Source organism: Chanos chanos, chromosome 3, assembly GCF_902362185.1.
Source record: "Chanos chanos chromosome 3, fChaCha1.1, whole genome shotgun sequence".
In the NCBI taxonomy this organism is placed as follows: domain Eukaryota; kingdom Metazoa; phylum Chordata; class Actinopteri; order Gonorynchiformes; family Chanidae; genus Chanos; species Chanos chanos.
Genome location: NC_044497.1, coordinates 2,125,075 through 2,151,808, shown reverse-complemented (window position 1 = coordinate 2,151,808; position 26,734 = coordinate 2,125,075). Strand labels below are relative to the sequence as shown.

Below are 26,734 nucleotides of genomic sequence, written 5' to 3'. Positions count from 1 at the left end.
GAGTTGAACTTCATTGTCCCTGACTTATACCAAGGCTTTGTTAATGGCTCCATTAGTCCAAAGGTTGTTGAATCTTTGAATCAGTTTCATTCCTGACACTAGTATCCCAGATCCATATCAGTGCGCCATTCCCAGACTAGACAGTGGCCTGAACACTGCTTACAAATGACCAGAGACGGCATGATGTCCTGAATAGCAACACTTTCTTTAACGTCTCTCTTTGATCTCAGTGCTGCACTTAACACTGTGCCACTACAGGTATACTGATGATATTTTTTTCCCCTCAGATTGGAGCAGTTCTATGACGAGAGCTCACAGTGTTGGTCGTCAATACGGTATGTCCCCTCCTCCCTATACCTACACTCTTACACTCAGATTTAAACTGTAGAGCTCATGTGACCCACATAGTGAGTTTATTAAGTCCTGATACACCCCATTCATCTGGATGTTAATTATTCATCTGTATATAGCATTATCAGACCCTAAAAGTAGTCTTCTCAGAGATGAATTCTTTACTATATTCTCATAAGGACTAAACAGCAACTCTCCAAGCTCTCTTTCTATCTCTGTGCTCCATTTGAAACTGTGCCTCTTTATGTTTACTTATATCAATTCATTTTGCAATAGTGATTCGTCCCTGTTTGTAGAATATGCTGTAGCTCTCACACGGCCACAGCTAAACTGTCTTACCAGATGAGAGCTGGAAATAATCGCACATAGCACCATTTCTCAACAGAAAATTGGAAAACCTTGGGGTGAACTCTGACTGACTGGAGTCAGCAGTGAGCTAGTAGGTTTCTTGGTGGCTTGAACAAGAGACTTAGCTGCTGAACAAATAACTGTTACCCAACCAGCCTTACTGCACAGCACCTAGCATGTTAGCTCATTTAGCTCCTCTGACCACTACTCTCTAATGAGAGATAGAGGTGTAACAGGACATTAGAGAAAGAGTTTGACAGTTAGTTTAGCCCCATGAATTAAAAACAGATAGAAATCCCTGTAGTAATCCAAACAGAAGGACTTGTTATCTCTTGCCCTAAGGCCAATAAGTCATTCCCCCTACTGATGACATACAATGTAAACACCTTTAATCCACTCCTCTCAATTCTAGTAGCAGCTCTCTGTCCTTTTCTCTCTAGGGTCTGTAAAAAAGCCTCCAAAGGCTTATTGTGCTTCCATGATAGAGTTGAACTTTATTGTCCCTGACTTATACCAAGGCTTTGTTAATGGATCCATTCTGATTAGTCCAAAGGTTGTTGAGTCTTTGAATCAGTTCCATTCCTGACACTAGTATCCCAGATCAATATCAGTGCGCCATTCCCAGGCTAGACAGTGGCCTGAACACTGCTTACAAATGATCTTTGAATCAGTTCCATTCCTGACACTAGTATCCCAGATCCATATCAGTGCGCCATTCCCAGACTAGACAGTGGCCTGAACACTGCTTACAAATGACCAGAGACGGCATGATGTCCTGAATAGCAACACTTTCTCTAACGTCTCTCTTTGATCTCAGTGCTGCACTTGACACTGTGCCACTACGGGTATACTGATGATATTCTTTTTCCCCTTAGATTTGAGCAGTTCTATCAGGAGACCTCACAGTGCTGGTCGTCAATACGGTATGTCCCCTCCTCCTTATACACTCTTACACTCAGATTTAAACTGTAAATGATTGTCTGTAGTGCTAATGTGACCTACATAGTGAGTTACGTCTTGATACCTGATTTTTACGGCATTTAACACATAGGGTCAGTACAGATATGACCTTGATTTTGCTTTTGAGTTCAGTTTCACCATATTAAACCAGATGTGAATTGTCAGCACTTTATTTACATCTCCAGCAATGTCAGAAGCAATAGAATCTGATGTTTTAAACCTTTTTATCCTGTTCAGGTTCTGTCAGGAGGAGAAACAGTATTAACGGCAGTCGTCCAAGCTGTATGTCTCCTCTTAATGACACTTTCACACTCACATAGACATTTCAATAATAAATCCTTGGGTAGTGTACTATTATAAACCTGCTAAAGTTTGAATTTTAATTCAGCCCATTCAACTGAATTTCAATTATTAATTTATACATGTGAATCTCAGATACTATGATTTGCATATTTAGGCTTTCTTAATCACATCTCTCAGAACTGTGTCCCACTAAAGGAGAGAGCATTTTTGCAAGTCTCTGTTCCCAAAGTTCTGTATTTCCCACTGATCTGGCATTAACATTGTTTGTTAACAGCATAATCAGCAGTGATCTGAACCACGTTATTCAGTTCAAGTCAGTTCAGTTCTCTCTGTACAGAGCTTTTTACAATGGTAGCTTTACAGGATACAGGGTCACATGACCAGACATCATTTAAAACACAGCTGGACTGGCTTCATGTTCGAAATGAGTTACCTTGAATTATGTTTATAACTATCTAGTGTCAGATTAATCATGGATTTTTTTTTTTCTGTCTGTTTTTAGTGGGAGGGAGCTCAACAAGGAAAACGGAGCTTAGGAGGACATAGTATAAGAGCTTATAGTTTAGGAGGACACATCAGCCCAGGAATGAATGAAGAGAAACAGCATGGAGAGGAGAAGAGAGGGGGATTATTGTGGATAAAAGAGGGCAGAGGCATGTCGGATATTTAGAAAGACAGTCCAATGGAGCCATACAGATACTGGATTTTCTGCATCTGTGTGTGACAGTGTGGTCTTTTCCAAGACCCAGAAGAACAGAAGAGGACAGAGCTGAGTGCAACATCATGAACACTGTGTGTGGACAATAGACTCTTTATCACTGTTCTCATGTGTGGACAGTGTGTTTGAGGAACATGAGTACTGGCAGATGAGTACCCGTAAATGAGTCGGGAAGGAAAGTGGGGGGGGGGGGGGGGGCTTCAGTATCACTCTGTCTTTTCAGTGTGATTCTGCTGTCTGATGTGAATTACATACCTAATAGAATAATCTAGCTGTTGAATACACACTTTTATGATAAAATGGGGTTCTTCGTTGTTTACCAATACAATATTATTTCTAAAAATCTTGTTCAGGATGTTAAACACCAGGGATGCTGCAGCAGGTCAAAGATCAAAGAAAGACGTTTATCTCTCAGCCTGTGATATGCCAGTGGGAGCTTGTGTAGCGATTCAGTAGCTGGATGGTACCACAAAACTCTAGACCGGGGGTATTCAACTGAAGTAGCAACCCTCCTCCCCTGCTGAGGTCCAAACAATTAGATACCTACAAATACAGGCTCATGCTCTTTGCCAGACTAAAGAAATCAGTTTAGTTAACATTTTTATTGAACAAAGCATAATATGTTATCAGTTTTACAGTAACATGTTTTAGTATGACATAACTAATCCTTAACAAAATGTATCTGACTTTGAACACTGCTCTCTTTTGTCCTCCAGGTTGCTTTGGTAAAGATACTGTAAATTCTCAAATAGTGGCCGGGGCCTTTAGGCTATTTACCGCAACTGAGGAAAGAACCAGGCCTTTATTTGAGACAGGCTATTATTAGACTATGCTTTGTCCTTTTTAGTAGTGTATTTTGTAATATTATAGTAATGTTTCATTTCTAATTTATCCTGATTTACGAGTAGGCTATACCTACTAATCGAATGTAGCCTTTACTGCACTGTACTTAAAGAATGAAAATATTAGGTCGACTACAGGCCATTTGTGTCAGATATTAATGATATGGTGCTGATAATAACAATGCACAATAAAGTTTAGCAAAGGCAGATGTTTCATGAGCATTCAAACTACAGAATTTTTGCAGATCATTTTAATGTACCACTATAACCTGAATTGGGAGAGAGAATGAGGGACAGAATAAACGACAGATTAAAACCATCTGTGGACATAGCAAATGATGAAATTCTATCACAAAATGAAATTGGCAATCGTTTACTACTGTCGGCCTATATTTACGTCGATTAGTGTTGATTTATTTGTTTTATTTGTAATAAAGGAGGATAAATGGGAACAGGCTGAAGTGATGACAGGTTTAAAGGTAAAATTTGTTCCTCTGTATCCAGGTCACCAGTCGACATGTCCCTACTCTATCTACACCATCTAAAATCAGACATTTTTTTCCCCTCTGTGTCTTTTTCCAAGTACCATTAAGATGAGCTGTTATATGAAATAACTCATAGAAATAATGAAATAACGTATAGAAAATTGGAAGGAAAGAGTTTTGGCAGTGATGTCCCTGAATACTAATAATGGGTCATTGACACACATAGTCCTACAGCGACCACAATCCAAGTGAGTTAGAACACTGTCGGTATGGTATTTCTGTTAAAAAGTGAAACTAATAGCTACTTGGTCTGGTTGCTTCTCTACCTGATTATAGCATACATATTATGTCAAAAAGCTTCGCTGTCTGGTTTTGGACCGGAGTCTGCAAGTTGGTGATCACTGCTCTAGACTCAAAAACTGTCTCCTTGTAACCCTTTTTCTGCCCTCAATTCAAATTCTGAACAAGCTCTTCAAGCACCATCCATTACATTAATTTTGCTAAAATATCCGATTGAATCCCATTGTTTATGTATTTTTTTCTCTACCATAATGGCAGTTTGCTGGTGTACAATCCTGCACAGTAAAATGTTCAAATGTTTGTAAATATTTTGTTAGCTTTTCTGTAATTTTTTGGAGAGCTGCATTGCACCATTGTCTTGTCTTTTCCGTTTTTTCCTTGATCAGAACTTCTTTGTTAACTCCTCAGGACCACAAACAGTGCTACATAGACTTTGAAATGCCACATTCAGGTTGCGTTTGAACAAATGTGTGATGGTTATCGAAAGCAATTTTAATGGACACATGTAATTAAATTATTATGTAAAATACCTGTAATTACAGCTAAGTCTTCCCTGCTCAGAGTTAATTAACTTAGTTATTATAATTTCTGCGTTTAAAACAGTACCTGTCTAAATCTAGGTATTTGCTAAGTTAGCTATTTTATGTGTGTTCTGTTAAACAGTATATTAGAAGTGGGAGGTGGGTACAGCCAAAGAGGGAGTCCAGTAGAACAGACTGAAAGTTATTGAGATCGGTGTCAAAGTACTGTTTTTTGCAAACTAGTTGAGTCCTGAGTGCTAAACTTATTGTGCATTGTTCTCAACGCTGATGCTTTATACAAATAAAATATCCTGTTTGTTCCTGTTTATTCTCAGAAATTGACTCCGATCTCAATAAATTTATTTCCATTTTTTAAATTGAATTTTGTAACACAAGAAAGCTACAACGTTTAGAGAATGGGTTTCCAATACGTATTCAGATAATTGGCATTCTTGTTAAATAATTTCACACTGTAGTTTTCCCTATAGCACAGACAATCCACGGTGTTTCACAAGCATTCCCTGACGTTGGGCAGAGACTGTAAAAGTACAATAATCCACAAATTACAAGAATGTATGGGAATAACAATTGCTAAACAGTTCCATCTGCAAGGGAGAAGGGGACTGTTCATAGTAGTTGTGCTATGTCCCGACATTATTAGACTGTTGATATGCATCAACCTTCATCAGTTAAGGAGCTGATTGTGCAGTGTTTTGTGTGGGGTGTGAACATGGTATGAATCACAACATGATAAACATGGTATAAATCACAACTCTTAAATAACGGACATGACAGGCGAAACTCTAGTCAGAGCGTACTCTATTTAATCAACAACAGAACTAACTCAGTTCACTGACGTGACTCACGTAAAATGTCAAATAGGATCAGAGCATGGCATTGTCGCAGCAAACTCAACTACACATAATGGGCGAGTCCTAGCAAGTGTAATGATGGAGCGCGAACTAGCAACCTCACATCTGAGACTTCTGAAAGTGTCCCAAACAATGTAGAAATCTAAGTCTATTATGGAGGGCTTTGCTTGATACTTAGGCACCACATTCTTTCGTGTCCATTCAGACAGTGAATTCTCACCCAAGTACTGTCATGAACAGGAGGTTGGGTACAAGTGCAGGCAGTTCTTTAGTTGTAGTCGAAAAACTCAGTCAAGAAACGGGTAGGGTCTGGTATACTAATCACAGGCTACTGGGAGCTAGGCAAGATCTAAAGTCAAGGTACAAGCTACAGTCCATACACTGGAAAGCTAACAGGGAGAACAAGGTTTAACAGTTGTAATCAAGTTTAAGTTTATTTAGAGCCCAATATCACTGTTTACAGTCTCAGAGGGCTTTACATGCCCACAGGATTACAACAGAACAGAGCAGGGTGGCACCCCCTGACTTGATCCTCATAGCGGGCAAGAAAAAACTCCTCAAAAAACCCAGACGTTAGGGAAAAATAGGAGAAATCTTGAGAAGGACCACAAAGAGAGGAGACCCCTTCTAGGCCAGCCAGGCGTGCAGTAGGTGCCAGCCCAGAGGGCAATTTACAAAACAACACAGTGATAATAAATGAAAACACAACTAGTAGGTAGTATGAGGAATGACAAGACAGCATGGGGCTCAGTTGGGGTGGACGGCACAGCTGTAGCAGCACAGGAGGAAACGAAGCCGTAGCAGCCATCAGGATGATGGTGAAGAGGGATGACATGGAGGGTGGGGGGGGGCACACCTAAGAGAAAGTAGCCACATTCAAACCAGACACTCATGCTCAAACAGATGAGCCACAGCCATGCAGGAGATGAGGGAGGGAAGGAGAGCATTATTGGAGTAGCGGCACTTAACAGATGAAATAAGAAAAATAATTTTATAGATAATTTTGTATTGAAAGTTGCAAGAGTAGTAGCTGAGGAGGGCGCAGGAGGAGCAGGGCCACGTGGGGGGAGCAGGGCCAGGGACAGCAGGGCACAAAGTCATTCAACCGGCCAGGGGAAGGTGCCACATCCAGGAAGGAGGCGCAGACATCGACCACTCACACAAAGAGAAGAGAGCGGGTTAATGACAGAAACAGACCAGGTTAAGATAAGAGCAGAGGAGAGGGAGGAGAGAGAGAGAAGATGAGAGGTATCTAAGCCGGCAGCTACTAGGCTAAACTATGCCAGGAGAGACTACAGCAGAGACTGAGCTTTACCGGAAGACTAGTTTGAGATTATGCTATCATACGACACGAAGAATAAATGAGTCTTAAGTTTGGTTTTTGAAAGGTAGCAAGACAGTTTGCCTCTTTAATATCTATAGGTAGGCTGTTCCAGAGAAAGGGTGCGCGGTAGGCAAAGGCGCGATGGCCAGCAGACTTCTTTTTAACTTTTGGAACTACTAATAATTTAGCAGCCTGAGAGCGCAGGGTGCGGGGGGCGGGGGGGGGGGGGGGCATAGAGTGTAATTAAATCAGAAAGATAGGCCGGTGCAAGCCCATGGAGAATTTTAAATGTTAATAGGAGGACTTTAAAATCAGCCCTCATGTGAACTGGGAGCCAGTGAAGGGAAGCCAGGATGGGAGTGATGTGATCGAACTTCCTAGTTCGGGTCAGGATTCTGGCAGCAGCATTCTGGACAAGCTGAAGACTTCTGGTGCTAGAGGCGGGCAAACCAGAGTACAGAACGTTACAGTAGTCGAGGCGAGACGTGACAAATGCATGGACAATGGTTTCTGCATCAGCTAAACATAGTAGGGGCCTAATTTTGGCGATATTGCGGAGATGATAAAAGGCCGTTTTGGTAGTATTCTTGATATGAGTGACAAGCGAGAGGCTAGAGTCAAAGATCACACCAAGGTTTTTAGCTGTAGAATTTTGTGAGAGAATGCAGTTGTCAAATTTTAATTTAAGATTATTAAAAAGATGCTTGTGCGCAGGGGGTCCAATGGCTAGCATTTCTGTCTTATCTGCGTTAAGCATCAGGAAGTTTGAGGACATCCAATTTTTAATGGCACAGAGACACGTCTCAAGGTTAGACAGTTCAGAGCGGTCATTGTGCTTGATTGGTAAGTAGATCTGAGTATCATCAGCATAACAGTGGAAGTTAATGTGATAGCTACGAATAATGTCTCCAAGAGGGAGCATGTAGATAGAAAAAAGGAGAGGGCCAAGGACCGCCCCCTGAGGGACACCACAGTTGAGCTCTCGATACTCAGATGTCACATTATTGTAGTGGACACACTGCTTTCTCTCTGAGAGATAAGATTTTAACCAGGAGAGCGCCAGGCCACGGATGCCAAATTGATTTTCAAGGCGCTTTAACAATATGGTGTGATCGACTGTGTCGAATGCTGCACTCAGATCGAGAGGCATAAGGATTGAGGTATCACCAGCATCCATGGCTAGTAATACATCATTAGTCACTTTAGTTAATGCGGTTTCAGTGGAATGAAAATGCCTAAAGCCTGACTGAAACACTTCAAAGAGGCTGTTGGAGGACATATATGCGATGAATTGCGCAGCGACAATTTTTTCGAGTATTTTAGAGAGAAACGGGAGATTAGAGATTGGTCTATAATTATTCAAGCTTTCTGGGTCGAGGTTAGGTCTTTTAAGTAGGGGGCTAATCACGGCTGTTTTAAAAGCCGAGGGTAGAACGCCCGACTTAATTGACAAATTTAAAAGGTTGAGGATTGTAGGGCCGAGGATCGAGAAAAGTTCTACGTAAAGTTTAGGAAGTAGGGGATCAAGCAGGGAAGAGGCTGGTTTAGCGGAGTGCACCAGTTTGGAGAGCGCGTCTAGGGAGATTGGGTTAGAGTGTGCATATCCTGATTAGGCTCTGGGGCATCGAAGGGGAGTATACCGGCGCATTGATTTTGTTGACTGTTTTGAATATCACAACGGATTAAGTCTATTTTTTGTGTTTATAGGCTATTAAGCTATCATGCCAGGTGAGGCGGAAGACCTCCAGTTTAGTGGCGCGCCAGTTTCGTTCAAATCTTCTGCACGCTTGCTTCAATACACGTGTATCGTTATTAAACCAGGGTGTTGCATGTTAACGCCTATTTTTTAGCGTTAATAGTGCTACCGTATCTAAAGCACTGCAGAGGGTACAGTTTATACTATCTGTCAGATCGTTCAAAGACCCTTGTTGATCATCGAGAGAGCTGAGGGCGGCAGGAAGTAAGTTAGCGAGCGCGGCAGTGGTGGAAGCATTAATGCGGCGGCAGCGTCGAACCACGGTAGAGACTACAGGACGAGAGGGGAGCGTGACCTGGAAGGTAACAAGAAAATGGTCAGATAAGGCAGTGGAATAGGGAGAAACAACCACATGAGAGACGGTTAGGCCGCGGGCTAGAATAAGATCTAAGGTGTTGCCATTGGAATGGTGGGCTCGCAGACGTATTGGTTGAAGCCAAAAGTGTCTAAAATAAATGTAAATGCTTTATTAAGAGAATCAGAGCTGTCATTGATGTGGATATTAAAATCCCCCATTATAAGGATTTTATCCACCGTAGTTATAATGCTAGAGATCAATTCAGCGAAATCATCGAGAAATTGACTATAGGGCCCAGGGGGCTGATAGATCGCTACTATGAGGAAGGGTGAGGTAGAGCAGGATTGTTTCAGAGAGAGCAGCTCAAAGGAGGCAAAGTTTGGTGCTTTAAAGATGCTAGGCGAGAATTCAGTGTTATAAATTAGGGCTACACCCCCACCTTTCTTCACTACTCGAGCAGCATGTGAAAAGGAATAATTGGGGGGTGAGGCTTCATTTAAAGAAAAATAAACATCTGGCTTCAACCAAGTTTCACACAAACCCATCATGTCAAGGCTATGATCAGTAATAAGATCGCTGACCAGCAAGGCCTTGTGGGAGAGTGATCTAATATTAATAAAACCGAACTTCAGGGTTATCGGGCTTACAACGATCGAATCGGAAGAGGGGGTCAGTTGAATTGGAATTAAGTTATTGTGGGAAATAGGCTGTCTAAATCTAGGCCGAAGTGGTCTGCGAGGGCGTGAGAGTACGCTAATAGTAATTCACTACTATCTATACAGTAGATGGCTATACACTGTCTATACAATGTTCCTTGATCACATACTCTTAGCAAAGCAAATATAAATCTGCAAAAAGAAAAAAAACTCCTTTCCCCAAATATTTCAGTGGTACAGAAGTAAACTGATCACATCCATTTGAATTCCATGAGCTTCATTTCAGGACCTTCAGCATCTGATAGAGAAATGTGGGAACAGGTGTCACCTTCTCACAGTTAAAGACAGAACTGACAGTACTGAGGACACAGAACTGCTGGTTAAGATTGAGGAGATGTTGAGAATAAATAAAAGAAATTTTACATCCAAAGAACCTGTGAGGACCTGATCTCAGACCAGCTCAGGCAGACCAAAATTGAGCCATCGAGGAAGAGACACAGAGGCATGAAAGACAAAAAAAACAAGAGATTGATAAAGAGCAGTGATATGCAAGACAGAGAGGTGGGGAGGATGAGACATAGGCAATGTTAGACACAGAAATGGAAGGCAAAATGAATAAAGACCAGAATGAGTGTTTGACTGTGGAAAGACTTAGAAAGGTAAATGGATTATATTTTTCATCTTAAAGATTGTCAGAATGGTGTGGAGATGTTCAGTAGGACAGGCAAGCTGTCTTCAAGACGAGGTGGCCGTACCTGCCAGCGATCGGCCGGCTAAACACTTCCTAACGAGGTCCGAACAATTCCTAACAAAGTCCGAACAATTGCTAACGTTTCCTAACGAGGTCCTAACTCAAATCCTAACACTGCGTAGAAAGGGGGCAAAAGAGCCAATCGGCTCCTAGCAAACGATGGGGTAAAGGATCCAATCAGCAACCAAGCTCGATGCACGGTCGTCCCATTTATGATAATCTTGCCGCTGATTGGATTTCTCACTGTATTCTCAATCAACAATCTCGACACACGGTTGTCTGATTGGTGAGTGACCGTTGCCATGCAATTCTTGCCACTGATTGGACTGTATCGTCAACTCTGAACGAAAGTTTTCTGACGCTCCAATCACGGGTTATCATTCTGAGGTAATTCAATTTGACAGATCAGCGCTACTGTCCTTAAGGATATTGACAGTAAGTACCAATTTACAAATGAAACAAGTGTTAACTAACTTGTTTAGGCTGTAATTTGTGTTTGGGAATATAGTTTAGTCCGTTCGTAATGCTAATTCAGACACATAGTGGTGTGGTTATAGCTACGAAAATGTTAATTGTCGTGTAACAGCCGTGGGTAAAGTTATTATCATAAGTGATGAATGTTTAGATGTAGTATATTGTTTTTACGTTCACCGTATCTTTTAGATTAGCCTGGGAAACGCTGTTTGCACGCTGACCACCGTACGTTATATGACCGGGGGGAGGGGGGTGGGGGGGAATTATATATCAGTAGCTTCCGATACTTTATCCTTTGACGGGGTACTGCTCACTTGCTAGACATATTACAGAAATTTTAAAAATAAAGTGTTGTTTGATGTGAGAAGTAGTTGCTGAAGTAAATTTGTCTGTTGCTTAACAATAAAGTTCTCCTTTCAAAGTTCTTTTCCATTTCTTGTCTGACATTTGAGCCTGATATCTGCAGAAATGACAAAGACAGGTCAAACTGACTCATACTGGGTGGGCGTCCTGTACCAGTATGCCCAGGGGAAGTACAAATTCTCCACAGGCAAGAAGCCAGGGTCCAGGAGATGGAAGGCTGTCATGCAGCGCATTGACGCCTGTCCTTTGACGCCATTATACAATCAGTCCGTCAGAAAATTTGACATCTTCGGGAAAAGGATTGAATGTAAATGTGGGTATCATAAGGTAAGTTATGATGATACTGAATAGTTTGATTAAACCTGTGTAGGTGGTGGTTGCCAGAAATCATTCTGTTTCAGCTTTTCCTGTAAAATGCATGGTTTTCTCATCGGTTGTGCTTGAATTGTTTCACAGCGTAATTACAAAATTAATTGGATGTATTGTCAGGTCTAGGGAAAATGTAAACCCTTTTTTCCCAGTCTGCTGAGCAGCCAGGGTCAACAGAGGGAGCCTCACAGAGCCCTGAAAGTCAACCTAGCAGTTCCAGTGCTATACGTCAGCTGCCAGAATCAGCCCCACAGACCACATCAGGGACACAAGAAGGACCGGCTCCACAGACCAGTTCAGCGACAACTAAAGAACCAGCTCTGTGTAGCGTTAGTGAGTCAAATTCAATTACATGCTCTCTATGTAGCAAGGAGGTGAGTGTTGAGGATTACTCTCAGCACTTGTCAGACTACCATGTTCAAAGCGTTGTGACCAGTGTGGTGTTGAAGCCTGGGGGGCAATTGGACTGCTGCAACACATTGAGACTGTCCATCTTTATACTACTCCTGCAGACCAGAACAGTTTAACTGTGGTTCCACCTGCTGCTCCTCCTACAGCATCAGCAGTGATTCATGATTCGGCTGCACAAGCATCACTCGCATCACAGGCCCCACTCGCATCACAGGCACCACTCGCAACACAGGCACCACACACATCACAGGCACCACACACATCACAGACACCACACACATCACAGACACCACACACATCACAGACACCACTCGCAACACAGGCACCACTCGCAACACAGGCACCACTCGCAACACAGGCACCACACACATCACAGGCACCACACACATCACAGGCACCACACACATCACAGACACCACTCGCAACACAGGCACCACTCGCAACACAGGCACCACTCGCAACACAGGCCCCACTCGCATCACAGGCACCACTCGCAACACAGGCACCACTCGCATCACAGGCACCACTCACAACACAGGCACCACACACATCACAGGCACCACACACATCACAGGCACCACACACATCACAGGCACCACTCGCAACACAGGCACCACACACATCACAGGCACCACACACATCACAGACACCACACACATCACAGACACCACACACATCACAGACACCACTCGCAACACAGGCACCACTCGCAACACAGGCACCACTCGCAACACAGGCACCACACACATCACAGGCACCACACACATCACAGGCACCACACACATCACAGACACCACTCGCAACACAGGCACCACTCGCAACACAGGCACCACTCGCAACACAGGCCCCACTCGCATCACAGGCACCACTCGCAACACAGGCACCACTCGCATCACAGGCACCACTCGCAACACAGGCACCACACACATCACAGGCACCACACACATCACAGACACCACACACATCACAGACACCACACACATCACAGGCACCACACACATCACAGGCACCACTCGCAACACAGGCACCACACACATCACAGGCACCACACACATCACAGGCACCACACACATCACAGGCACCACTCGCAACACAGGCACCACACACATCACAGGCACCACACACATCACAGGCACCACTCGCAACACAGGCACCACACACATCACAGGCACCACACACATCACAGGCACCACACACATCACAGGCACCACACACATCACAGACACCACTCGCAACACAGGCACCACTCGCAACACAGGCACCACTCGCAACACAGGCACCACACACATCACAGGCACCACACACATCACAGGCACCACACACATCACAGGCACCACACACATCACAGGCACCACTCGCAACACAGGCACCACTCGCAACACAGGCACCACACACATCACTCAAAGAGGCCAAGAGGGCAGAGCTCATCAAAAAGCATCAGGGTCATGTTCCCACAGACACCCAAGTTTTGTCCAACATCTCCTCCAGTGAGCTGGCCAAGCACTGCCGCAGGAGAACTCGAGGGGTTGAAGAGACTCGTACCCTGATTAAAAAACAAAGATGTGTCTAGTGCTGAACCACCACTGAAGTGATTGTCTATAGTTAAGTATATATAGTTGTATATAGTTTTTGGTACAGTTATTTTATACCATTACATTTTGTAACTGCTGTGTTTCTATTTGATGTGTTTGTGCTCCCCCCTCAAAAGAAAAAACAAAAAAAAACACAACTCTTGTGGTGTAATAGTAACACATCCATCCTTTGGGTGGAAGATTCCAGGTGCAAGTCCTGGCAAGAGTGTGCTACTTGTTGGTCAAATCAGTATTTCGTTCAGAATTATTTTAATTGTGTATATAAATAAGTATAACGGACCAGCTGGGATTTGAACCCAGGGCCTCCTTGTTGTGAGACAACGGCGTTAACCACTGAGCCACAGCATTTTTCCCTAATTTCCTTTTCTCTTTTCTCCCTTTCCCCTCTTTTTTTCCTTTCTTTTCCTTTTCCTTTCTTACATATCTCACTGAAACAGCAGGGAGAGAGAGAGAGAGGGAAAGAGAGAGAGAGAATATGTTCAGACTGATACAGGAGGAAGAGAGATACATTATGTCTGTAATAATGTATATTAGGTCTGTATAATTATCAGCTTCTCCAGTAATGCTTAGTATTTCAGTTACTGCCAGTCTAAGGTACTTGATACTGTAGATGATTAACACAGGCGCTTTGTACTTTATTCTCACATGCACACATGTTTACTGTGACATTTAATGAAGTTATTATAAGAAGCTGATTCCTGTATCTAGTTCAGTGTCACCAATGACTGTGATGCTCATACTGGAAAAGTTTTAGCCGTAATTCTGCAAAACAAACCTCTGTTCCGCTGGTCTCTATGACTCAAAGTTTCACATAAAATTGTTTCAGTATGGGGTGTCCCATACAACCCAGCACTGGAGCCCAGAGCTCAAACCCCAGTGTGCTGAGAACACAGTTGGCTGTGTTGTGGGAGGATCAGACAGACAGGTGCACACTCCCTACCAGCACAGGCAGGGACAGGTCAATGGGGTTCCTGCACAGGTACAGGAGAATCTAGGGGAGTGGCCTGGGCCTCCACAGGAGGCAAGAGTACAGGGGGAGAACGGGGAGGAGAGAAAGGAGAGAGACACATTATAAAAATAATAATAATAATAATAATAATAATAATAATAATAATGATAATATCAACCTGAAGTAAAATACTTCTTTACGATTGCAGCAGATAGTGTGACCCATGGCAGAAAAACATAAGGTAGTTGTAATTCACCATCTATACAGTAGATGGAAACATTGCAACATCATGAACATAATTTTATCAAAGCAAATTTAAATCCTCAAAAACAAGAAAAAAAAACCTCCTTTCCCCAAATATTTCAATGGTACAGAAAGAAACTGATCACATCCATTTGACTTCCATGAGCTTCATGTCTCCTTCACATTGACCCAAACAATTACACAACTGATGACTGACAATCAAAGAGAATGCAAACAAGTGCTTTTGGGACGAATTTCAAATTTTTCAAATTTTGGGAGGTTTTATAAAATAACCTGCAGAAACATTTGTTAAAAAAAATGTTTGAGTAAGCAGTTAATGCTTTTATTCTTTGCAAATCGATCATACTTTTCACAAATGTTTCACAAAATCTCGGGTTTAGGTCGGTTTCTTTCTGAAAGAGAAAGACAAAAACAGGCCTAGTTATTCTTGCTTATTGTCTGAGCTGTGAAACTCCTTCACTTTCACTTCATTATTGATTTTAAGCAAGAATTACATAAACACCTGGTCTGAAAATGAAGTGTGGACTGCCTGTGAATTTGGGGAAAAGGAAAGTGATATGACATTTAAAATAATTTTATTCTCAGATTTAGTTCATCCATCAGGAGAGGTGGTGGTAGGATCATTCCTCCTGTCAGAGACAAATCAGCGCCTGTTTATTTAAGGATTCGTTCAGGTCCAGGAGAGGAAAAAAGAGAAAGAGATTTGGAGGTTGAGCTAAAATGGACCCAGTGGAATTCAGACAGCTGTGTTTTCCACTGGGGGGCCAGGGACCCACTGTGGGCAGGCATTAGGCACTCATCCGCTGCTTCCTCTGCTGATCACCAGGGTGGAAACTAGTCACCAGTCCTTGTGTTTTGAGCTTTTGTCCTGGTTTTGCTTCTTATCTACTTTCAATAGTTACGGTTGGTGTCTGTTTCCCTCTCTATGTGTAAGTTGTGCCTGAGTCTTGTTCTTTGGTCGGGCTTTTGTTTTCATTCCTCTTGTGCATTGCCCTCGACCCAAAGCCTGTGTCAACATCTAAAGACCTTCAGTAAACTTCACGTTTTCTCCTTGGCTCAAGCTGTCAAATCTCCTGCGTAGTCGGGTCCGTCTCACAAGCCTGGTCCTGCAGGACATTCCCAGTGGCCTTGCTTTACGGATTTCAGTGTTTTAACTGAAGAAACTCAGGTGTAAACCGGGTGCCTGGCCCATAACAGGGGGACAACACGGGGAAATGTTAGGGGAACAAGTGAAGGGGGGGGGGGGGGCTGTCACTGTGGTTTGCGTCAAGGAAACTCTAGTGGAATGATCTTCAATCCACTGGATTAACTTCGCTGTAAAACCAGTACGGCCGGTTATGCCTCACTCCTCCTCCTGCAGGTTAATGTGCACAGAGACATTTCCAACATTTTCATTTCTGAGAGCACTGACACCAGACACCAAAGCCAAATAAACGCTGGACTTTACCATCACCTCACACACCGGACATATGAATGCCAATGCAGGTGGATGGACATTGAGAGCTGTTCACCAGAGAGAGCCAGAGATGGGACTGTAAACTAAGAGGCGAGAGAATCATCTTTTTCTTCTATACCTTCACTGAACAAATCATTCCATCCGTCTTCACGTGTTCATCATTACGCAATAGGGGTTAACTGATTCTTTCTCTCCTTTGTACAGAGAAAACCATGTCAGAATCCACAACCCACAGTAAGTAAATTCTAACATACCGTTTGTCATTGTCTGTTTCACACATTTAAATCAGTACAGAGATTTTTAAAGTGATTTTATGTCGAAACAATTGTCTAAAGGTTGGCCTACTTTTAAAAGGATGCTTGAAATTTGTTTTTGTTTTTTTTTAAAAAAAAAGGTGCAGATTAGTAGACAATAACCATTAAACAAAGGACACCAAACACTCTCCCTTTTCTATTAATATTAATTCAATGTTTGATGTGCACAAAATCACAAAGTCACAGAGCACTGAACTGTTGGATGAAATAACAGGAGAAACAGTATTATCCAATCCTCCTCATTTTGAGCAGCATTAATGGCAGTTTTGCTGGTAAACATTCATTCAGTTTGCATCGATGCGCTGTGTGACTGTAGCGTTCAGTTCAGAGAGAGATAAATCCACATGCCAGACATAGCAGAGAGGACGAGGGGTCACCTCATTATCACTTTTACATTCTTGAACCACGACAGTCATGTACATTGTCATTGTCATGTGTCTGAGTCACACCAAAGATTGATTTGAGATCAAAACGAACAAAAAAAAAAATATTGTTTTGAGATAGTGTAAACAGAATGCTGATAAGTGGGGACATTGGAGCCCCCCCAATATATGAACCAAGCAACTACAGAGAACTTACATATATATATATATATATATATATATATATATATATATATGTATGTATATATAAAGAGATTAAGTATGATTAATAATCAGTAAATCCCCTCATCCAACATATCAATATTTACCATCAGAATAGCATTGTTGATCCAATGAAACCCATCGGAGGTCATATAGACAAAGTATATATGATATAGTAATTACATGGAGTGGGAATCCAGAAAAGTCATATGAGAAATGTTTCAAAGCCTTTCAAAAACGGGGCACGTGTCCGAGGACATAACAGAACCAATGGGCATTTATCTCAGCAGAAGTTGAGGAAAACAGGGAAGGAGGGGGTTCTCTAGTAAACTTGCAGTCAGGCCTCTCCCCCTGATGTTTTACTCCCTGGTATGCACATGTGTACATATGTGTGTTATCTTATGCACACTGAAACTGCAAGAGAAGAGAAGAATCCCCTTTCATCAATCAAAGATAATCAAAGATAACAATCTGTGTCATCTTTTAAAACTGAAAATATGTTGATATCCATGCTAACAGGGTCAGCTAATGCCAAACATAACACAGTCTCTTGTGTGTGTGTGTGTGCGTGGGTGTGTGTGTATGTAACATTGCTTTAGATAAAAGCGTCAGCTGAATCAATGTAACGTAAATCTCCGTGATTGCACACACACTGCGAACAGTGAACTTGTCTCTGCATTTAACCCATCCAACACACCAGTAGTGAACACACAACAGACGCAGGAGCAGTGGGCAGCATTAGGGTATAAATGCCTTGCTCAAGGGCACACAGCCATGGGTGTTGGGCCTGGGAATCGAACTGGCAACCCTCCAATCACAATCCCGGTTCTCTAACCTTTAGAGAACTGCGGCCCAAAAACAAAGAGCAGGTTCCACCGAGATTTGAACTCGGATCACTGGATTCAGAGTCCAGGGTGCTAACCATTACACCATGGAACCTTGATGTAATGCGAAGTAATGTAATTTACCACTCCACGCATTACCATCTCTCTTCTTCCACAGGTAAATTTCGGCTCGTTGTCCCCTCACCTGCTCATGTGTACACTGACCCCGGTGATGATGTCACTCTCCCTTGTCACCTGTCTCCAAAAACCAGTGCTGTTACCACAGAGATCAGATGGTTTAGGAAGACAGACTGTATTTGTCTGTGTAAGAATGGACAGATGACAGAGGGGAGGGGCTATGAGGACAGACTGAGCATGTCCACAGAGGAGCTCCAGAGGGGAAACGTGTCCCTAGTTTTAAGAAACTTCCGCTACTCAGACAGAGGAGTGTACAGGTGTCAGGTGATCCATGGACAGCACAAAATGGAGGAGAGCCTACGATTATATGTTAAAGGCGGCAAAGGCAAGTGCACAGTTACATTACAAACAATCTGATCCAAGACCTTCTCACTCTCTCATCCACTCCCACCTCCCTCCTTTTGCATTAGAACTTGATTCCAGTTTCACATTTGCGTTTTGTACACTGCAACAACTAAGACAGTGCTGTGTGTTACAGCGTACAGTGGAATACATATGTCACACACTCAGTGTGAAGATGCAAGAATCTGAGTGTACTCCCCTTCATTAACTACACTGTATGGCTTTTTCTTCCTCCTGCTGACTGACCAGGATGGAATGATAGACACTGTTAAGTGGAAAAACTCATCACTGGACTATAATGTTTCAGCGTGGAAAAAACAATCAAACATTTTTCGTGGTTAATGCCACAGAGAGCCACCCTACTTGACAGGTTGTATTTTGCGTGTCTAGGATTCTGTGATGGCAAGTGATTCCAGTGGGAGCTTGTTTTGTTTCCTCGTCTGTCAAAGTCAGAAAGGTGTCCGGAACTGTCTTTGCTTTGCCAAGTGACAGTGCAGAACACAATGTTTACTTTCCAAGTGCTGATGTAGTGATTGAGCCTCCAATGTCATACAACAATGACAAGAAATTGCAAAATTTTCACCAACACACAGATTCTAACATCCTAAAAATACCATACACTAAACTCAGTTTAGTAAAGTATCTTTACTCTAAGTTTGTATAAACAATGTTAACAGTCCTGTAATAAAACAATTGAACATTAAATAACATTTAAAAGACTTACATGTCTAATAGCTCCCAAATTAAACCACAGTGTTTGTTTTCCTTTGGTATCAAGTGATCTGTTAATAACTATCCATGCGATCCCAATGTGAGCAGCAGCAGTATGTACAGACAGATCTCATCAGTGGCTTCTCTCCTTCTCATGGATTCTTCTCTCCATTCAGGGCTGGATGTGTCCGGAGAAGACAGGGGGAAAATGGAAGCATCTGCTCAGTGTCTTGGTGAGAGGATTGCAGAATACTCATATACACTATTCCCTCTCTGGCTGTGTCTGTAACCTCCATGTTAATAATGAGATATTTTAGAATAGTCAACATGTAATCAGGTTTTTAGTAACTACAGAGAGGTGATTCTTATTCTTATTTGTATCATTGCAACCCTGGTCGTATCAATAAATCAATCACTAAATTCTTATCTTTTGGATTTGTTATGAAGTTATGAAGGGAGCGACTGCGCAAGACAACACTAAGAAGCTGCTTGATGAGAAATGTCGAGAATTAGAGAGCACAGCAAAGCAACTGCACGAAAAGACGGAGCGCTTGCGGGAGAAAGACCGAGAGTTGGAAAAGATGACAAAACAGGCTGACGAGAGGGAAAAAGAACTGAAGAATAAGGTTACTGAAGTGGAAACCACTAAGAGGAAACTGGAGACCGCGCTGAGGGAACTGCAGGAAAAGAACAGCCAGCTGCAGAACCTGAGGAATGTTCTGGAAGAAAAAGACACAGAACTAGACGAGAGAAACAAGCAAATTGAGACAAATGATGATGAAAACTCAACAGGTGAGAAGCTGGACAGACATTTTCTAGAATTCTCTTCGACTTGGGGGTTGTGTCACAAATCCATATTTCTTCCTATTGTAGCGTTGTTCTTTTTTGTCTGACCAACCACGAATCAAAACTGCATGATTACATGGCCGAGTCGACCGGAAAGGTTTAATTGTGAATTTGGTCGACAAACTTCCTGGCTCTTCAGACAATGACAAAGTATTCCCTATAATCTTCCTACCCACCAGTTCAGCCCAGTTTAGTTGTCACCAACTCCTGTGCATCTTGTTTAACCACTGCTTGCGCAATCCCCAGTGCCAGCCAATGAGGGCGGCTGACTACCATGTCTCTACTAGGATACAAGTGGTGTCGGTGAACACCTCTTTCCAGCAGTTCACAGAGATCCATGCATACTTCTCAGATCTGGAGATCAGCTCCCCCTACCAGCTTCCCACCCACAAGCACTCTGCAGTGGTGGGCAGGCATTTTTCCCACTGTGCCTCCCCAACCTGCTTATAACACATTTTCCAGTTTCTTGCTGCCCTAAGCTAGAGGGAACAGTTTGCCATCATGTCTGTGCATCGCATGTGTCCTGACACATTTATCCTGACCAGTCATCTGAGGGAAAAAAAAAAACAAAAAAAAAACACCACCTAGGTCATAGGCTCTGGATCAAAAGCTGTAATTCTGTTCAATGTCCTGTATTCAAAACCATAAACCTTATTCAGCTTATCAGCCAATTATCAAGCCCTGTCCTTGAATAGCTGACCCAGTTGCCTGGAACGGTTGTTCCAGATATGAGCTGAAAGAAAGAGAATCCGCTTTACTCTTGTGGGATCTCATGTAGGATAAGAGCAATGGGCTGATGTTCCAATGTGACTGCCCCGCTAGATATCCTGATGTATAGTTAAATCACAGTCAGGGTGTAGTGATGCCTTACTTAACGCATAGCATGTAATGGATCATCCACATCTACTGCAATGTGGTGGAAGGGTAGGTAAAGTACTGGCATCTTCTATAGCGTCATTTTGGAGACTCCTCACCTTGGATACTCTTCCCTTGGGACAATCTTCTCTCCATCAGTGCAACAGCAGCATGTGGTCACATCTGTAAAACTACTTTAGCATAGTTGCGGGTGTATCCGTGTGACCTCCATAGCTGAGTTGTGGGCAGGGTCCATGAATGGTAGTCCACTGTGGGGTTTCAATGCATGTAATATAATCTGACCACCATTAACTCTTGGAGAAGCTTGGTGATTCCATGTACAATAGTTCATTCTTCATCTCAAAGGGAGAGGGTCACACTTTCTGTCTACCTTCTTGTGCACTTCTTTGTTATCTCCGTACCTGCCCACTGTTGCATGTTTCTTCTTGATCTCAGTTGGCAACTACTGAGGACAATATCAGAGGAAACATCTCTCTGGTTCGTTGGTCTGACACCTGGAGCCTATGTTGTCAGTCCTTCCACCACTTTCCACACCTGGTCATGGTTATGAGAAGCTCTGGTGTCAGGAACATTACCAATAACAAGGTCATAGATGGCGGCTGGTAAACACATTGCTTAAACTTCTAGAGGGTGTCAATAAACTTTATTAAGTTTTGTCTCAATACAGGCCTTAGCAAAGTTGCCTCTTCTCTAGTATCCCATTGGACCACCTGCAGCATTTCTCACAACTGGAACTGTCATACGATCAACAGTAAAATTTGTCCTCACTCAAAGTTAATCTCCTCATCTTAGATCTTTGCACCTCAAACGTCCATGCATCCTTTATCTAGACCACTATATTGCCAAATATCTCAAAGTGTTAAAACTTATTATGTAAGCTTTTGAGCCAAGGGTTTATCTGTATGGGATAGCTGATGATCTCTCTTGGTCTCTATCCAACTTCATTACCAGGTCATGGCACCACCAGCTTGGATCTGCTCTCTCTAATGTTTTTATCTGTTGATATGGATTTGGTTCTGTTTGTTCCAGAAGTTCCTGAAAGGTTGCAGAATTTTCCCATCAGCAGTTTACAAAAATTGTAGCAACTGGCTGAGAATTTGTACCACAACATGCTACAATGTGAATTATTTTTTAAATGTGTATCATTCAATAAATATCAATGATAAATAAGAACGGTATGGAGAAGGTGACCTAAAGGTCAATGACGGTGCTCAGTTTCCCCAAGTCATTAACATTTAACATGAATAACTGTTGAATGTTTGAGTATTGCTGATAGGGTGTGTTTTGATTTGGACACACTATGTGAAAGCTCAGACACTTGATGAGAAAGTCTCGTAATTCTGACTGTCATGTCCTATTTGTTCTAGGTTCTAAACAACCACTGAGAAGAATAGGTAGTTTGGATCCAAAACGCCCTATATGTAAGTCACTGAGTTCATAATACAGCCTGTACTGAAATGCATACACTGGCACATTAATTAAGTGAGCCTTTTCTGGGGATAAATATTTCCACTGCCTGCTCCTTTTTCATTAGTTACAGAGTCTAAGCTGAGGCTGGTGCTACTGGGGCTGAGTGAGACAGTGAAGTGGGCAGCAGGAAACACCATCCTGGGCAGAGAGGAGTTTGGGATCCAGGCTGCTACATCCACAGAGACCCAGCACAGTGAGAGCAGACAGGGGAAGGTGGCTGGGAGACAGCTGGTAGTGGTGGACACTCCTGACTGGCTGAGTCCTGGACTCTCTCAGGAGGAGATGAGGAAGGACGTGGGGCTCTGTGTCCGTCTGTCTGCACCAGGACCCCACACCTTCCTCCTGGTCTGTCCACTGGAACCATCTGAGGGAGAGGACAGCAGGCTTCTGGAGAGAATGGAGGACATTTTTGGAGAGTCCTTTTGGGGGCACACTATGATCCTGTTCATCAATGCTGAAGGAATAGTTGGGAAGAATCTGGAAGAGTCGCTAAAGGCAAGAAGTCAAGCACTTCAACAGCTATTAGACAAATCCAGGAACAGATGTCACCTTCTAAACATCAATGACATGGCAAAAGGCACTGAGGTCAGAAAACTGCTGGAGAAGATTGAGGAGATGGTGTCAAAAAACAGAGAGAAATACTACAGCAGTGAAACTTACCAAAAAGCAGAGAACCACCTGAAAGAGATAGAGAGAAAGATTCAGAAGGAGAGAGAGGAGAGGAGAGAGAGAAAGGAGAGAGAAATTAGGGAGAATCTGGAAAGGGAGTTGCAGGACTCGCTAAAGCAGATGGAAGGAGAGCTTCAGGAAAAAGAGGAGAAGATCGTTGTCTTAGAGAAAAGGATAAATAATTTGGAAATAGAGCTAGAGAATGAAAGGAATGAGGAGAGAAGGAAAGAACTGGAGATGAAACTGAAAGAGGAGTCAGAGTACAGGAAAGAAATAGAGAAAGAGCAAGAGAGGCTGAAAGAGGAGATGGAGAGAGAGAAAAGAGAAAAAGAGGAGAAACACAGAAGAGAGTTGGAGGAGATCAGAGAAAACTATGAGATGGAGGCCAAGGCTGAAGCTGAGAGAAACCTCATGAAAATCATCCTCCCTGAACTACACAGCAGCCTCAGTATCTCAGCCACAAAGATGAGGAATGAATTTAACAGACAGCTGGAGCAGAGAGATGGAGAGATAAAAAGAATGAAAGAGATTATAGAAGAGAAGAGCAGAGAACTTGAGAGAATGAAAGAGGCAGAGGCAGAGAAAGGTAGACTGATAGAAACACTGAAACAAGAGAGAGAGAGACAGGAGGAAAGACACAGAGAGGAGATAGACAGACACAGGAAACAGGTGAGCATTCACAGTGTATGTTCGACACTGACTTTGTGGGTGAGGAGACACTCGTCAGGATGGCTTTTACACTATATAAATACGTCTATTTAATCAGTCTGTTCTCCTTAGCACATCCAGGATCAACACAACCAAAAAGATTTTGCTTGGAGGAATGACTATGCCAAATCCAGTCAAATCTGACAGTCTGTTGGTTTTAGAAGTTACGCGGGTTGACGTTTGAAGTTTGGGAAGAGCTAAACTTTTAAACAATGGAGAGATGAAACACAGCATATGTCATATACCTTCTCAGTCACTGTCATCATTCCATTCCTTAGTCATTAAAGAAAAACTTTTAGTGTAGGATTGGAATGGAAGGTGACCAGAACATAAAAGTTGGTTTTCTACATAATCATATGATTCTTATTTAAATGACTGCTACACTTTCCTGCTACAGAGCATTGAAGTTGTATTAATGTTTAAAGGGTTTTTTTTCTTTTAGAATGTCAGTACAGCATCAGCTAAACATAACAATTCGGTATCAAGCGCCCACCTTATGATGAGCAGTCATTCATCCATTTTATCAAATAATGCACAAATGTAAAATCTGTGCCACTACATTGGCTGCTTTCAGTGTAACTGTTATTGTTATAAGAGACATGTAAGCTAATGACTGTTTAGAAATATGCCTATCACTATTTGTTGGCTCTGGAATTAAATACAGCATATGTTTTGTAAACAACTGTAAAGTAGCCAGGAATGTCTGGCTTACTATGCAGATTTAAATTACAATTCAGACTGCCAGAGAAAACTAGGATTTTTCTCTACCGTTGTGAAAATACTTTACGAGTTAAAAGAATTAGTGCAATATTACTGTGCCATTTGCTTGTTGACTTCTTTCTGTCATGGATAGAGAAAGCATTCAACAGTGAAATCTTCATATGTAAATAAGCTTATTTGTAAATGAACCTTGAAGAATTCTGCTGCTCTGCTGTATAATGTATAATAAAATTTGTCCATGTCAGGACGTACTCCACCAGGACTTTCTACAGAATCTGTGTGTATATTTTACTATCTTATAATAGTTTAAAAATACTATATTAGTTAACTGTAATATATATATGTATACACACACAGACACACACACACACACAAGCCAGCAGATGGAGAGACAAAGGATAAAACAAAGTTTTAAAAAAATGTAACCCCTGTTCCAGGCCTGAGCGATGCTTGGGTATGTGGTGACCAGAAACAACAGCCCTGAGCGTCACAAGCCACCGAGACACAGGGAGAACAAATCCTCTCTACCACAGAGCCAGAGGAGCTCACAGGTTTCTCCAGTCGCCTGGAACACCATCTGGTCGGCCCCTTATTGTCTAACGTCGCCAGAGGAACTCACAGGTTTCTCCAGTCGCCTGGAGCACCGTCTGGTCGGCCCCATATTGTCTAACGTCGCCAGAGGAGCTCACAGGTTTCTCCAGTCGCCTGGAGCGCCGTCTGGTCGGCCCCTTATTGTCTAACGTCGCCAGAGGAACTCACAGGTTTCTCCGGTCGTACCTCAGACTTGGTAATATGTTGTGACATGTTGTGTGACTAGAGATCAGAGATGCTCACAAGTCATTTGAGGGGAAAGTCCAAGTCAAGTCTCTTATGGTTGTAATGAGTGTTCTATCATCTACTGCATGCCATCCGGTCTGTGTAGAACACTGTGTTGCTATATCTAAGGAATTCAGAGCATGTACTGTATTATCATCACTCCTTTATCTATTAGCATACATTATCAGCACTGATTAGTTGTTTGATATATGATCACTTCAAACAGGCTTTAAACAGGTATTGCAATGCAATATGAAAAAAACACACAATGAAAGCTTTCCTTAAAAAGTTAACTGTATTTTGCAACAGTTTTGTTATTTTTTGCTCTACACACACAGGATAAATGATGTTGTTTGTCTGTGTTGAGCATCAATTGGCAAAGAGCATCAACTATCAGCAATTTACTTATTGGCTGGATAGCACAACTTTCTCAGGCTTAACATTTCTCAGGGTTTAAATGTTGAAGAACCACACACAGTGAGGACTACAGTGCGGGTGAGTCAAGTCACTCAAGTCAGGTCACGAGTCACTGCGTGTGAGACCCGAGTCCAAGTTGCAAATTCGAGTCCCCATCTCTGCTAGAGATTTGATTAAATCAGCCCTTCTGATTCTAAAGAGCAGTCAGACTGTGTGGAGACAGTGCTGATGAAAACACTCTCTCTGAATGGCAGGATCTGATGTTATCATGTCAACAAAACAGGAGGAAGACATTTTTGTTGTTGTTGTTGTTGTTGTTAACAGAAGCCTGCCGTGGTTAAACAGGTCATAAATAATGTTAAAATGAAAGTGAGAACCAAGAAACAAGAGGTTTTCCATGAAACCAGAGAGACAAAATGTTGTTTTTCTTATTTTAGTCTATTTTATCTTTCACTGTTCATACACAAATGATTTATTCTACATATGACAGATGATCAGGCTGTGAACTGAGGATTAGTGTTTGAATACATTACACTGTGCCTTCCCTCAGTTCCCGAATAAAACACAGACTCTTTGCGTAGGCACACATCCCCAAAGCTGAACTGCTCTGTGATCAGTAATTCTGTAGCGTTATTATATGTGGCTGGGCTGATTCTGTAACGTTATTATATGTGGCTGGGCTGATTCTGTAACGTTATTATATGTGGCTGGGTTCTGTGTTGTCTAGTGGCTGGTGGATATTCTGTTTATTTTCACAGTGTGTAACCCAAAGGAAGTACACATCCTGTTAGAGCAAACACTGTTATCAACACCTCCTTCACCCTATCGGAGTAAACACTGATTCCAACACCTCCTTCACCCTGCTAGACTAAACAC

The 26,734-nt window shown here is 42.4% G+C and overlaps 1 protein-coding gene and 1 non-coding gene across 2 annotated transcripts; one reads left to right on the top strand and one right to left on the bottom strand.

The window, feature by feature from the left end:
- Nucleotides 1-11,427: 11,427 nt before the first annotated feature.
- On the top strand, nucleotides 11,428-23,716 carry LOC115808785 (uncharacterized; the record flags this gene model as incomplete). Its single annotated transcript, XM_030770264.1, has 7 exons — nucleotides 11,428-11,649; nucleotides 14,521-14,721; nucleotides 18,425-18,608; nucleotides 19,513-19,569; nucleotides 19,784-20,128; nucleotides 20,322-20,609; nucleotides 22,593-23,716. Coding segments are annotated over exons 1-7 (2,421 nt in total), but the record flags the coding sequence as incomplete, so codon positions are not given.
- On the bottom strand, nucleotides 18,129-18,200 carry trnaq-cug (transfer RNA glutamine (anticodon CUG)). Its single transcript has one exon. It is a non-coding gene; the product is annotated as a tRNA-Gln (tRNA).
- Nucleotides 23,717-26,734: the final 3,018 nt, after the last annotated feature.